Genomic DNA, 16,119 nt, shown 5'->3' with positions numbered 1-16,119 from the left:
TTTCCTGAATTGTTGGATCGAAGTCTGCTCTCAATTTGGCAGGCACAGCTGGCAGGATCTCACTTTCCATGTACCAAAGAGGATGTATATAACGTACCAAATTTAGGGACTAAGGAGCCAAACTGGCAGAGGAAAATAATATTTTGTCGAATTAGTAAGTGCACTTTGATTCCCTATCTGACAGTGCAGTTAGGGATACCTTGACTACTAAGCTTTTTAGGGGAAGATGCTGGTTAAGAAAGGTTAGGTCACCAGGGGTTGTTCTTTGTCATCAAGCTAATGCATGACTTGGGGAGCCAAGCAGAGGTCCAGCCAAGCAGGCAAAGTATATGTTACAGCCTCACTGAAAGGCAACAAGGTCTCAGACTTAGCAGGTCCAGCATGTAAAATTACCATCAATTAATTTTGCTTTAGTCTCAACAGGTAATTATAAGCCAAGTACTTCCACATCCCTACGGTCTCACACTGCAAATAAGGTACTTTCCTCTGTGGTGGACTTGGTCAATATTCTAAACTCAGTTGAGGGGGAACTGCCTAACTCACTCAGTATGTCCATATTCTAACCAGCAAACATACACAAGGTGATCGGAGGAATGCCTGTAATAAGTCTAACCAATGCCAATCGTACAGGGTAGCATTCAAAGCCATTGTTCATTTGCCCATCATGCTACCTCAGTTTAGACCAGCAACATGAAAATCAGTCTTTACTCTGCTACAGTAGGTACAGTCCATCCGAACTGCCAGGTCAGCACTTTCCTGAACCTGTCCGGCTGGACTGTTCCTATTGGAGCAGAAACATGCTTGTTTGCATACGGCTGGGTTTAATCAGAGGTGGCATGGTAAGCGAAAGAACAAGGGGTGCAAATATCACCAAGTGATTGCTCATGGTTAGTGTTAGAAATGGGGTCTTTGGTTGACAGTCAGGTTACCCCCTGTTCAAGCAAGGACCCTCACTCTAGTCAGGGTAAAAGAGAATCATCCTCAGCTAACCCCTGCTTACCCCCTTGGTAGCTTGACAGAGCAGTAGGCTTAACTTCAGAGTGCTAGGTGTAAAGTATTTGTACCAACACACACAGTAACTTAATGAAAACACTGCAAAATGACAATACCAGTTTAGAAAAATAGGACATATTTATCTAAACAAAACAAGACCAAAACGACAAAAATCCAACATACACAAGTCAAGTTATGAATTTTTAAAGATTAAACTCAAAAATAGCGCTTAGAAACAAAAATGCTTCGATGAGGTGTTAACACGGCGTCGTGACGGAGTCGTTCCCAACAAGCAGACACCAGCGGCGCCGGACACGGAGTCGCGTAGACCCCCAAGTACAGTACCTTTGGTGAAGAGATGCACGAAGTCGGGGATCGCGGCGTCTGTGCGAAACATTGAATCTGCGCACTTCGAGCAGCGTCGGTCACGACGTGGTGCGGCGACTTCCACGGAGTCGCGTACTTCAGCGAGGCTGCAGCGGCGTCGGGCATGCGAAGAGCGTCGCATTCCAGCGAAGGTCACGGCGTCGGGTGCAGGCGGTGTCACCGGATTCAGCAGCGGCGTCGGTCCGAAGTCGTCCGAAGTCGATTTCCTTGGATTTCCACCAGTTTCCATTTCAAGGACCCAGAGACTGGATAGGGCACCACTTGTCAGAGCAGGAGTCTCTCCAGAGACTCCAGGTGCTGGCAGAGAGAAGTCTTTGCTGTCCCTGAGACTTCAAACAGGAGGCAAGCTCTAAATCAAGTCCTTGGAGATTTCTTCACAAGATGGAAGGCACACAAAGTCCAGTCTTTGCCCTCTTACTCTGGCAGAAGCAGCACTGCAGGAAAGCTCCACAAAGCACAGTCACAGGCCCGGGCAGCACTTCTTCCTCAGCTATTCAGCTCTTCTCCAGGCAGAGGTTCCTCTTGGTTCCAGAAGTGTTTCTAAAGTCTGTGGTTTTGGGTGCCCTTCTTATACCCAATTTCTCCTTTGAAGTAGGCCTACTTCAAAGTAAAGTCTCTATTGAATGTGAAATCCTGCCTTGCCCAGGCCAGGCCCCAGACACTCACCAGGGGGTCAGAGACGGCATTGTGTGAGGACAGGCACAGCCCTTTCAGGTGTAAGTGACCACTCCTCCCCTCCCTCCTAGCACAGATGGCTCATCAGGAAATGCAGACTACACCCCAGCTCCTTTTGTGTCACTGTCTAGTGTGAGGTGCAACCAGCCCAACTGTCAAACTGACCCAGACAGGGAATCCACAAACAGGCAGAGTCACAGAAATGGTATAAGCAAGAAAATGCTCACTTTCTAAAAGTGGCATTTTCAAACACACAATCTTAAAATCAACTTTACTAAAAGATGTATTTTTAAATTGTGAGCTCAGAGACCCCAAACTCCAAAAGGTCCATCCGTTCCCAAAGGGAATCAACACTTTAATCAGATTTAAAGATAGCCCCCATGTTAACCTATGAGAGGGACAGGCCTTGCAACAGTGAAAAACAAATTTAGCAATATTTCACTGTCAGGACATATAAAACACATTACTATATGTCCTACCTTAACCATACACTGGACCCTGCCCTTGGGGCTACCTAGGGCCTACCTTAGGGGTGCCTTACATGTAAGAAAAGTGAAGGTTTAGGCCTGGCAAGTGGGTACACTTGCCAAGTCGAATTTACAGTGCACATTTACACACACAAACACACACACACACACACACACACACAGACACTGCAGTGGCAGGTCTGAGACATGATTACAGGGTTACTTGTGTGGGTGGCACAACCAGTGCTGCAGGCCCACTAGTAACATTTGATTTACAGGCCCTGGGCACCTCTAGTGCACCTTACTAGGGACTGAACAGTAAAACAAATATGCCAATCATGGAGAACCAATTACATACACATTGTAAACAGGAGCACTTGCACCTTAGCACTGGTTAGCAGTGGTAAAGTGCCCAGAGTAATAAAAACAGCAAAATCAGAGTCCAGCACACATCAATAACCTGGGGAACAGAGGCAAAAAGTTAAGGGAGACCACGCCAAGGATGAAAAGTCTAACAGTTAGACAAACTGCAATAATTTCTTTAATCACCATATGTGTGTTTCATATTCAAACCAACATCAGTATAGTGACGAAGGAGCAAGTTGTCCACACCCTCATAGTCAAAGAGTGGTATATTCTGAAGACCCTGAACTGCATCGGAATCGGAGATGAACAGGGCCACTATCTGCCTAGGCTATTGGTATCAAGGAAGGGTTCATGTGGTGCTGGTGGCTGTGCTTTGGTGACTTCCTAGTGCAACATAGGTTTACCGCAGCTGATATCAGCCCAGGGTTGGAGTTTAACTTTAATAACAGATCACAGGCATCACGAGGCAGTGTCGGCAAGGCACTGGTGCGGTCAGAACCAGGTCATGTATAGAAACATTGTCCAGCACCATCACAGAACCACAAGAAGGCCCAGCTCCATCACAGAACCACAAGAAGGCCCAGCACCATCACTGAACTACAAAAGGGCTATATGGGATCAGTCAGCAACAGGGAAGGAACTGCCAGTAGAAGTCCAATTGATGGCCTGTCTGGCTGTGCGTGGTCCAAAACCATCTCAGAGGCAGCCGGCCTCTTTACAAGCCTTTATGCTTGTAGGGGTCAATCATGGCCCAAGAACCTTGGTGCTCTTCCTCCTCCTGGAGGATCTCTTTCTCCTCCTGGTCATCATCCATACCGGCCATACAATCTAGACCATACTTTTCCATTTCAAAGACCTCACAGTGATACATACAGCAGAAACTTTAAATTAACCTGCTTGGAGGTGGTGAGAGCACACCTTCCATTGCTTAACATGGATCCAAAGGATCATTATATAGAAATGTAACCGTTTTAAGTCACTATTTCCATTAAGAAACAATCCTTTCATTCAAGCATGAACCTAATGAAGCCCAAGTAGCCTATTTTGTTTCAGATACAACAGTGACATTCATTAACAGTGTAAAACGTTCGGCCATTTCACATTGAAAGTAATAAAAAGAAAATGGCAATCACGATGTTCTAAATCGTAATCCAGTCATCAGTAATCGAGGGACCATTCTATTCTTAACATCCAAGTCAAGAGTGGAAAAAAGGATCATCTTGAGAGCCCCACGAATGCATGCCTTCTTGTCATCATGTGCAATACTGTCAAGAGCAGTATAAAAAAAAGGTATGATTTGAGGAGGTAACAATTATTTAAAAGGCTGACGTACACACATATAACTGTACACTCAGCATGATCAACCAGTCCAGGTTACAAGCCCACAAAAATCCAAAATGGGGAAACAATGAAAAGGGACAACTGCCCTTAAAAGTAAAATAATAAAATAAATGTAGGTCACTTAATATGATGCAGGTTACAATAAGGATAAATAATGAAACTACTGGGCTCCAGAGACTGGTGGTAGACCAGACCTGTATACTGTGGTCCTCCAATATCGATATCTTTCATTGATTTATATGTCTCAGCCATCGCTGCTAGTAAGCAGTATAAATAAAAGCATTGCACAGATTAGCCAGTGACACTTAACCAATTCACATTTCAATAAGAACCATACTCCAGCCAACCAGAAGTAAGCTCCTGAAGCACTCTTCCCCTCATGACCATAATACCCAGGAAATGTGAATATACATGAGGTATAACTGAGGTGAGCTCCTATTTTGGAAGGAGGGGGGGGCTCGGAAGAGGGAGAGTCATGTGAATTTGAAAGACACCATTATTAGAGAGACATGGTATACAGGTAAAATTGTTTTTGTTTCATCAGCAATATCTAGAATCCAATTATTCAATTACTTACTTTTATTGTAACCCAATATATAATCTTTCGTAGATACACATGCTTTAATCTGAATAGCAAGCAGTTATTAAAGTGACAAACATATAGATAAGAGGTGGGAAGTAGACCTTAAAGGTAAATCCTAAAATACATAGAGAAACTCACCTCATTGAAATAAATGATGAAGGGCTGCTTGACCCACTGCTGCATCATTGTTCACTGTGCCATCCAGGTACATATGATGCCCCAATGTATATCTGTTACTCCATGTGGCAGCCCTGCAGATATCTGGTAAAGACACTTCAGCAAACAAGGAAGCAGGCGTAGAATGTGCTGTGACATTTCCATCTAAGGGATGTCCAACATTTTGGTGGCAGAAAACTGTAGGTGCAGAAAGCCATCAAGCTATACTATTTCTTGAAAATCCCCCTTCTCTGAGGTCGTGAGCTATTAGAAGTGGATCTGATTTTCTGAAAGTTTTAGTTCTGTGCAGACAGAATTTGAGAGAACACTTTACGGCAAGAATATGAAGTTCTCAGCTGCATTAGATGGATTTCCGAAAAAGGTTTTAAAGAAGAGGTTTGTAAAGGAAGTCGTTGGTCTGAACCTTGGGAATGAAATCAGTGTTTCTTCTCAATAGGACTGTCATCCTTAAATTGGAGGTATAGTTCCCTTATTGAGAAAGTTTGCATTTCACCGATAAACTCAGCAGATGTGGAAGCTAGTGGCAGAGCCATCTTCCAGAATTAATAGTTTTATGATCTGCCTTATGAACAGGTGTAAAAGGGCTCCTCATCAGCTAGACGAGAAACATATTTAATTGCAAAGAGACAGGTGTTTGTCTGTTCAGAGGGCAGGTCCTAAACAGGCTTTTAAAGAACTTCTTCAGTAGCCTGTTAGAGCAGAGTGACGTCACACTTCAGGATCTTCTGAAGTGCAAAATTACCACTATATGGACTCTGAGCTTTGAGAAACACCTGAGCCCGCCAGATGTAATAAGTAAGGCAATATCAGCCCAGGAGATGAAAAAGGATGCATGCTATTTTGAGACAACTACATACAGAATCTAGTCTGCATGGCTTTATAATTTGCATTTGTTGTTGCATGGTCTAGCACTTGCTTAAAAAAAAATCCCTGCTATTGCTTGAAATATCAAGGTGGTTAAATTCATTGTATTCAGGAGCCAGGCTGCTAAACTGAGAAAACTCTGCATAGGACGAACGGTTTGGCCTTTGTTCACTGTCAACAGGTTCTGTCCTAGTCTGACGGGAATATGTTATTGTTCCCATAAGAGAAGTAGCTTTGTGAAACAATATTATACTACCCATTCTGGATCAAAAACAATGATGCAATATGTTTCTCCATTTATCTTTTTCAATAATCTGGGAATCAGAAGAAGCTGGGCTGATGCATAAGCACATATCCACGACCAAGCTATCTGGAAAGTATTCTCATGATCCTGTTTGAGGGTATCTGGTGGCAAACAAGTCACTTGTGAGTTAGATGTGTCCCAAACAAGCCCAGGTCAGGGCTTCTACAGGTCAAACTCATTTGTGTCAGTCTTTGGGTCTGCTTAGAGAATCTGCCCACTGATTGTGCTTTCCAGGAACATGCTCCACTTTTAAGTATATTTGGTGATGCTTTTCCCATATCTTGTTTCTGACAACAGATGTGACTGATTCTCCTTGCTTGTTCAGATAAAACATTGCCATACTGTCTGTACAAACAAGCACCAATAAACATTTTAACCTTGAAAGCAAAGATCGATGCACATGGGTCATTGCTATTAGCGCCAATAGATTTATATGTAGTCTGAATTATTGGGCTGACCATTTCCCACAGACCTCTAGTTCTTGTAAATTCCCTCCCCATTCTGGTAGAGATGCATCCGTGCTCCTCACAAGTTAAACAGGTGGATGTGACAGACAACAGTGTGTGTGCATCCACCAAAGCATGGTGGATTTCATCCTGTAAGTGTTCTGTACAATATCCTTAAAAACCCCCAAAGAAAGCTGGATTTAAGTTCACTGTTTTTCCTCTTGAAACTGCTTTATTTGGAGGTGACAGTTGGAGATGAGAGGGATGCAGGACATCATTCCAAGGAATGATTTGTATATGCAAACTGAAATTGTCTCTCTTCAAAATGGTATTTGCTACTTTTATTATCTTTTGTGTGGTTTCCTCTGTTGGGAAGGCTATGCATGAGACATTATCTAGAAGTACTTCTAGGAATGATATTGCCTTGCTGGGCTGAAGGCAAGATTTCTTTCAAAGGTTAAACTCAAATAAGGATCTTTCTGAGGTCAGTTGCCCAGACACAGGAAAATCAGATGAACCTTCCTCAAATCATTTGCAACTGAGGCCATGCCTTTGGTAAACATTTGCAGAGCAGACTCGACGCTAAAAGGCAAAGCTTTGAACTGACAATGTTATCTGAATGTGAACCTTAGAATACTGTCAATGTTTTGGGTGAAATGGGATATGAAAATGACCACCCTGGAAGTCTAATGTCATACTATCTCCCTCACTTAGCATACCCACCCAGAACAATTGTTTTTTAGGAATTTGCTCAGCTGCCAAAGATGTAGAATTTGCCTCTAATAACCTCATTTTCTCATTTTTTAGAAGAATGCAGAGTAGAAGCCTGTTTTTCACTGTCAGAAGGAGAGCGCTTCCTTTGTTTCTTCCTGTAGGAGTGAAAGAATCTCCAATTTTAAAAGATGCTGAGGTGGCCTCCTCAGAGGTGGAGTTTGAATTGTTTGGAGGTGTGGCCATACTGAATGAGATCCAGCACCCACTGATTTATTGTAATATATCTCAGATTGCCCAAGTAACTGGAAAGTCTTCTGCTCATCTGCTTGGGGTGGGGGGAGGGGTGGGGGGGGGGGGAGGTGACTGGTTCCACAAGGGTGTCACTGACACCTGGAGGGGTCATGTCCCCTGCTTGATTATGTAAATGGAGTACGCTGGTAACAGTATGTTCATGTCTTCAAAGTTGTTGATATCTGCTGTTGAAGCCAATTTTGTCATCTACAGTAACTGTGAACAAGATTGTCAATGCCTTAGGCGACAATACTGTAGTCATTTCAATTACTGTTGCCAACGTAAATGCCTGTGTCTTTAGTGGCAGTCTTGATTTCTTTGTAAACACCTGTTACATCAACAAGGGGTCTAGACAATGCGTTTTTTCCCCTCATAAGCGTAGAAGGCCCAGATCCTGGTCTTACAGTGGTAGAGGGATGTTTGGGCTTTCTCCATTTTTACCCATTTGTGGGGCAGGGCTTTTGTTGGCAGGCCTTTTATTCATCTTTTTTGGAGGTTCCAGAGATGATACTTTTTCTCTAGCTATCTCCTTCTCAACCTACCTACGAGGAGTTTAAGTTTCCTCACCTTTTGACTCTGGATCTTCCTTATACTCTCTTCTGGAGATAAAGTATAAGTCTGTCCTCCCTGTCTTTAAGGGTCTTTGCAGAGAAGGTGCAACAGTGTACATGATCCTTAGAAACATGATGTGGATGAAGCCAATTAAGATATTTCTTTTGTGGAACCACACAATCCAGAAGGCTTGAAAGCACTTTAAAAAATAATAATAAAAAAAGAAGTACAACATTTAACCTAGTAGATTTAATACAAGGGATATTTCAAATAAAGCTGCAGAAAAAGTTAAAAGTTGACAATATTTGCTATAGAGCAGAAAAAACTTAAGAGTTCAGGGAAGCACCCTTAACATGATATGCAATTTGAAATATGGTTTTCCTTGAGGAAAAAGAGCTTCAGGAGCTGCTCCTTGATTGGCTAGAGTTTGGTTCTTATTATAATGTTGTGAATTAGTTAACTATGTCACTTGTTAAACTATGCTGTGCAATGCTTTCTCTTTATATGCTTCTTATAAATACTGTGGGACTCCCAGCTCGACATCAGGCAAGATTCAATCATGTGAATCTATAGAAGAATCAATATTGCAAAGCATACATCGCTAGGGTCTTCCTCTGGCAATATCACATTGTGCCTCTCTCAACATTCAATATACTCATTTATCTGGCCTCAACGTAAAATGGTTGCCTAATGTCTGGTTCTTGATCTATGTGCATGTGAAACAGAGAAATCTAATGAAAAACAATTGTGCAACATGCACTGCAAAAGGCAAAGTAATGATTAGAAAGTGGCAAAGGCACAACTGGGGAACGCCTCACCGATTAGTCCAAAGTATTTAAGATCATAAGATGTGATTTATGTAAAACTGCCTCAAATGTTCAATTAACTTTACTTTCCTTACATAGTTGATAATAGCCCGAGGTTTCTGTAACTGAAGGCAGGTTAGAAAAAGTTTGTTTATTTTCTTATATTCTACTTTTTCAGAACGGCTAATCTCAGTGGGGATTGAAGAGATGATTGTAGTGGTGGCAGGCAGTGTTGAAAACAAAAGCATAGGTACTAAAGTCTGCTGGTAATCGAGCAATCTGAGATTCAACATGATTCAAGGTTAGTTTACAGGTTGACTATTTTGAGAGTTTTAACTGAAATAGCATTTGAAATGAATGAATACAGACAATCTCCAAAGCACGTTTATAGAACATATGAGCACCCCACAATGTTTTAGCAATCTTTTATTGAAGATAACAAGTTGGTTATGTTCACTGTATTGTATGAAACATCACAATATCATACTGAGAAGGTACTATCAGTACAGGGTTGGACAAGAGCAGACAGTCTGAACAAACCATTTTGCATTCTTCATTCCCAATCTTTAAACAACCCAAAACCCCAGTAACGGGACAAATACCTGTTAACATTATCATTTAGAACACTTTAACTTACAAGGCTAAAATCTAATGAATAAATAAAATATATTGTGGCAATCTTCGTTTGACAGAAAAGGAAATCAAATACACAATGAAAAATGATTGGGAAAGCTGGTTTGCGTACCAGTTTGTAAAAAAAAAAAAAAAAAAAAAAAAAATGTAGTTTTACAAACTCAGCAGGAAGAAGTTAAAGAAGAATATAATGAATTCAATTTCACACAAAACCAGCTGATGACTCATCATAATCTACACACAAGGGCAATAACATCCTCATTGAAAACAGTATAAACAAATCGGAAAATTATTACAAGGCATCCACATCATGTAAATCATGTACAGATGGATACATTCATTGCTACCCCTCCCAAATAGCTTCTTTTAGATAAATACTTTACTCTTCTCCATTGTCAGCAGTAATGGGGCTCAATACATGCACAACTCAAAAAGAATAATAAAAAAAAGGTTATTGCAAAAATAGAATTAAACTCAGACTCTTCAAGTACCATACGTGACGGCCACTCTGTACCATGCCCATTGCTTATAAAATGAAAGGTCACTGAACCCATGAAAATATCTCTGTAGAATTTTCTAAGATTTAAAATAGATCATTTTAACTGTATTTATAGTAATCTCAATGTGATAATTTAAGCTCTGAAAGAATGCATACAATTAAAAATGATACCCATATCACACAAGACCAGTCAGTCTTGAGCTGAAAAATCAAGAGGAAACTATACAAAACCACATTTAGAACAAAATCACAATTTACATTATAATAAAGGCAAGTTTTAGCTTTTTGTTTTTTTAAAAAAAAACTGCAGTAGTGAGATGTCAAAAACAAATTACAAGTAACCATAAATTAATTGTTTCAGTATGAAAAGATTCCGTCTAGCAGGGGTTGAAGGACTTGTACATCATGCGTAAAATTTATATGGTTGTATATACCTTAAATCTTCATGTTATTGCCATATGCAATTATCATCAAGCAAAGCAGTAGGCAACATATCACAATTTAGACACCCTAGAGGAAAATCAGTCTGGTGAGGCAGGTGATACTGTAAAAGGAAAAAAAGGGGAAAGAATGCACATCCTACAGCATATTGCCTGAATTAAATGGCTTCCAACCCATGTAGCTGCCAAAACCTCCCAACTCAGTACAGTGAAATACACAATGTCTCATACAATCACCTGTCCTGTCCTCTTACATGCTTATGTTGCAGGTTTGGTTAAAAACTATGATGCATCTTAAGAGTACAACTACTGTACAATCCTGTGCATCTCAGGTACACTTTTTTCTTTCTGCCCAAGTATAACTTCCTGTGGTTTTCAAAGACTGAATTCGATACAGATGTAACCCAAAAGACCGAGGCTGGAAAAAAAATACTGCAGTAAAGGCAAAGCTAAGAGTGGCATTATCAGGAAACACAAAAATGAACAAAGGAAGGAAATTTCTAATCATTTTGTTCTGCTCATTATTACATATAATGCTGCAGATCCACCAGAATGTTTCCCTTGTATTTAAGAAAACTGTGATTAAAGTGTTTACCCCTCCCCCCCATTTGTCAGAATCAAAAACATCTTAGTAGATTTTGTAAGGCTACCATGGATCTTCTAGATCGCCACCACCCTAAAAAGAAAAAGAAGAAAATATTAAAAATCTCTCTAGGGCAAAAGTCACTAAAACAACCTCAAGAGTAAAAGTGAAACACTGTGAGAATACACAACACTTTAGCAGAATAGAATGAATGTCACTTAACAAGCAGTACTAATTCATTGTTATAGATCATCCAGCCCGAATAAGGAACCGAGATGAAACAAGGCTGATCCAATCTACCCATTTCCCTGCCTAGACAACACAAAGTTTTACCCTTTCTACTCTACAAATGTAAGTCCAGTTGCATGCCTTTCTGAATTATTGTGCTGCTTGTTGCCAACTTTTGTTTTTACAAGCAGTCACCCAAATACTGTGGGCTCTAGAAGTACTCTATCACTGAAAAGGTTTGCCATTCATACAGTTTATTAATTTTACAATTCTGCATATGCCGTTTGCTCTTTTCTCCTTACCTTTCAAGCACTTATTTTCAAATTAATGAAAGGTGGCCATCCACAACATAACTTGTAATTAATGTTGATCTCTATTTTGGCTCCCTGTCTCAGAACAACTTTGAATCTGTTTTTATATTGCTAGATGTTCCTCTCATAAATGTTCAAGGTACTCCAGAAAAGGTTTAGCCAGTGATGTAAGCAAACTCCATTATATCTCAACATTCAGTCTGTTATCTCACATCTGGCAACATTGTTTAGGTACTTACAACTCATCTAACAAGGTAGGCAAGATACTTACCTGTAAAAATACGTTGTTAGGTTTTTCAATGTATGCAGTCGATATTTATTAAATTTAGCAAATCATTTCCTACTTAATGGTTAATTTACTAATCCAAATACATTTCTTAAATTCTCAAATGCTTGAATGTGTACCTTTAATGTGTCTAATATAGCTTTTAAAAAACATAAGATAACCATCTGTAATTGCCAGAATTAAAATAGCAGCAGGAACCTCATATGGGTGTATCAGCAAATAATGAGGAGGCATCCTTGAAGCAAAATGCATGCAACCAGTCTCTCAAAGATGCAAGCCATGTTTTGGGCATAGATAACATCTGAGAAAACTATTCAGCCTGCATAGTCCAGGTAGAAGTTGATAACTCAGACTTTTTCCACAGTGACAGGACTCTCAAAATTCCAAGATGCAACACACTTATAGTGTCAAGTATCAGAATCTGTAAATGAGGTTCTACACATAACTGTTAGAGAACAATGATGGGATGAACCATAAACCAATGGGAAAGAAAAGATTCTGATTATCTAGTGCTTCACGTATGATAAAAGCACGACTTGACTTCCCTGCACGAAAACAGCTCTTAACAGGGATTGGCTGCTGATGATAACTGTAATGGACAAGGGCAAGAAAGCACTCAGAACCCAATCACTAAAGGCTTGATAGAGGGATCAATAGGAAATTCGGTAGCGGGATCATCCGCTTACCTTTTATGGAAAACCTCAGCTTCAACTGTGCCTTCTTCGTAGTTCAGATAATTCTCAAACTAACCAACATATATTAGATGGCTGCCATGAAGATCGGTTGTTCATTCAAATGTTTGTTTTGCTGTTAAGTCAATCAGTCAACCACTTGTTTTGTAGAGTCAGAACCTCTGGCTAAATAAAGTCAAAGCACAAAAGAGATAAAAAATATATTTTGGGTGGTCGCTCAAGTGAGTGTTATGAGATGTGTCCTTCCTAGAAAATACAGGAGATCCTTAGGATTGTTTAGTTGGCAGCCCTCTGACCGAAAAGGAAAGGAATATCTGGACTCCCTACCTAAAGTACAAGATATCACCCTTACTATACCAATATAAATGCTGGCTTCTTCATGAATGTTATTTCCCTGCTCCCCCGGGCCCGAAAGACTCTACAGACAAGGTCTCACAGACTTGGACCTGTTGGAGTTGTTCAGAAGCACTAGCTAACCTAGACCACATGCTCTTTCACTGTGAAAACATTACATCCCTCTGGACAAAGAATGAATGCATAATAAATGACATCTTTCACTTGAAACCCAGTCTTAACCCATGTAACATACTGGGCGACTGGCACATGAATCCACTCCTCAAACTTGAAGACCCCGATCTCTCTCTCCTACCTCTACTCCTAACTATTGGCATTAAAACTATCCTTTGTGAGCTGATCACAAAGATATTAACAGATGTAAGAAAGCTAGGGGTAACCTTGTATTCGTAACTTTCTTTGATACAGGTCAAAATCACAGAGCATCTCTTACACAATGAAAGCACCAATACTTACCTTGGATACTAACAAAAGTTACAACCTATCCCTGTTCTTGTAATCTCTAATCATGACTATGCTAACAGCCTATACCTTAGCATCTCCAGTTTCACCATACACAAAATACACCTAATCCCAAAATCTGCTGCAGGACTTTATCTCCACTTCCACCCAAGAAAAAGTGGACCCCAGTACTGAAATCACTATGCTCACTAATTTTAGCTAGAAAAGCAATGTTCAAGGCACTCTGCACCATCCACAGAGGCTCCTAAGGGAAAGGCCCACTATAGCTACCTCCCAGACGTGCACTATGAATCATCATACCAGTTTACATTAAGAAATTCACAGGAAGCATTGTGTTCTCAGCACAAAGTGCCAAACTTGGGAAATCACTGTCAGCAAAGATTCAGAGATTTCCGAACCATTTTCACTACAGAAGACAGACTAACACATGGCGATTTCCAAAATAGGTACATGGCCCCACAAGACTGACACAGATTAACAATTGTTCCTTCGGTACAATCCAGATCTGTGGACAGTAAAACTGCCCATTTAGCAAGCCTGGAGAGTAGGAATAGTGCACCTGAATGTTAGTGCACTATACTTTGCGTGTTTACTCCTGAAAAAAACAGAACACAAAGTAACATACTACAATTACTACAAAATAGCTGGGTGGTTCAGAGAAGGTTTAGAAACCAGCTGTGGACACAGTGCATTGGAGGATCTCTAATGTCCTGCCAAAACAGGTTACTTGGTATGTGGGTCCAAAACATTTACAGTTCAAGATCCCAAACATCAGGAAAACAAAACCAGAAATTGTGAAACAAAGAAAACTATGTACCGGTCACTATGAAAAGGAAATGTGCAGTGTTTTGGTTGAGGAAAGTGAATTTAAGCACCTGGGAACAATAGCTTATCTATCCGTTTTTGGGTTAGAGGGAGGGGTTCAGTCCTGTAACTTGGGGTCCTAGCCGCTCAGAGGAACAACAAAAATGAAAAGGTGTGGATGGCAGTTTGATCCCTCTTCAGAAATTAGACATCCCATGGGACAAAAGCATTGACAATAGGACTACTCTGGACCTCATCAATTACATCAGCATACAGGCTAACCGGGCTCTGTGCCTCAGTGCACAAAAAGGTTGAGTAGGAAGGGAGTCTGCTTGTGTCTCAACTGCACTTAATATTGATTTCATGAAGCAGCTATCTTTCAGTTTGCGGTGGGTGAGAAAGGTGATGGCTTTTATGGCATATTTGGGAATCTGGACTCTGTTTGAAGCGTCCATGCAACCCAATTTGTCCTAAGTGGTAGGCCTGAAGAGCACGGTTTGGGCTGTAGCACAATGTCAAGCAATTAGCGAATCCTTTGCAGTCTTAAAGTCCAGCACTGAACGCACTGTGTTGGCTATAGGATACGTAGCCTACTCCTGTGACAAATGTTTAATTTCCCTCAGATAGCTCTTGGAGACATTGAAAGCAGAAGAGAAGTGGGGGAACTGCCCTACCACATCCTCTCACACTCCCCAAAACCAATCCGCTGGGTGCAGCAGAAACCCTCCATCTTGGAAAGCCACAAATATTTTGTTAGAGATAATCGAAGAGTAACTGAATATACATACAGGGACAACAATTCCAAGTGTGTGTGTAAGTGTGTGTGTGTGTAAGTGTGTGTGTGTGTAAGTGTGTGTGTGTGTGTGTAAGTGTGTGTGTGTGTAAGTGTGTGTGTGTGTGTGTAAGTGTGTCTCACATTATCCTGCCATCTAGTGTTGGGCTCGGGTGTTACAAGTTGTTTTTCTTTGAAGAAGTCTTTTCGAGTCACGAGACCGAGGGACTCCTCCCTTTTGGCTCCATTGCGCATGGGCGTCGACTCCATCTTAGATTGTTTTCCCCGCAGAGGGTGAGGTAGGAGTTGTGAATATAATAATTGTGCCCATGCAATGGAGTAAGTATGTATGTACATAATGTGTCTTAAAAAAGTATTTATTTACAAATTTTACAGTTTTCATTCAACTTATAACGGCTACAGGCTCCCGGGGAGGTGGGAGGGTGCATGAGAATCTGCAGCATCTCATGCCACGAACAGATGTACACTGGGTAAGTGACATTTTCCGTACGTTGGCATGTGTAGCTGCAGATACACATGCTGTGCATAGACTAGTAAACAGTAATCTCCCCAAAAGCGGTGGCTTAGCCTGTAGGAGTTGAAGTTGTCTGAAATAATGTTCGTAATACAGCCTGTTCTACTGTGGCTTGTTGTGTTGTTAACACATCTACACAGTAATGTTTTGTGAACGTATGAGGCATAGACCATGTGGCTGCCTTACAGATTTCTGTCATAGGTATATTCCTTAGAAAAGCCATTGTGGCGCCTTTTTTCCTAGTGGAGTGCGCCTTTGGTGTAATAGGTAGATCTCTTTTTGCTTTGATATAGCAGGTTTGAATACATTTCACTATCCATCTGGCAATGCCTTGTTTGGATATTGGATTTCCTGCATGAGGGTTTTGGAAGGCTACAAACAATTGTTTTGTTTTGCGAAACTGTTTTGTTCTATCAATGTAATACATTAGTGACCTTTTAATGTCTAACGTATGTAAGGCTCTTTCAGCTACTGAGTCTGGTTGTGGAAAAAAGACTGGGAGTTCCACTGTTTGGTTCAGGTGGAATGGTGATATAACTTTTGGTAAGAATTTG

General features: G+C 40.8%; 1 protein-coding gene across 1 annotated transcript in view; it reads right to left on the bottom strand.

Annotated features, from left to right (window-relative positions):
• Nucleotides 1-9,375: 9,375 nt before the first annotated feature.
• The window catches only part of PPM1B (protein phosphatase, Mg2+/Mn2+ dependent 1B), a 143,118-nt gene continuing 136,374 nt past the window's right edge, over nucleotides 9,376-16,119 (bottom strand). Inside the window, exon 6 of the mRNA XM_069234001.1 lies at nucleotides 9,376-11,214. Within this exon, the coding sequence (XP_069090102.1) occupies nucleotides 11,185-11,214 (30 nt within the window). The 3' untranslated portion in view covers nucleotides 9,376-11,184. The remainder of the gene's footprint in view (nucleotides 11,215-16,119) is intronic.

This window comes from Pleurodeles waltl, chromosome 5, assembly GCF_031143425.1.
Source record: "Pleurodeles waltl isolate 20211129_DDA chromosome 5, aPleWal1.hap1.20221129, whole genome shotgun sequence".
Lineage (NCBI taxonomy): Eukaryota > Metazoa > Chordata > Amphibia > Caudata > Salamandridae > Pleurodeles > Pleurodeles waltl.
This window is presented reverse-complemented; position numbering and strand designations above follow the sequence as displayed.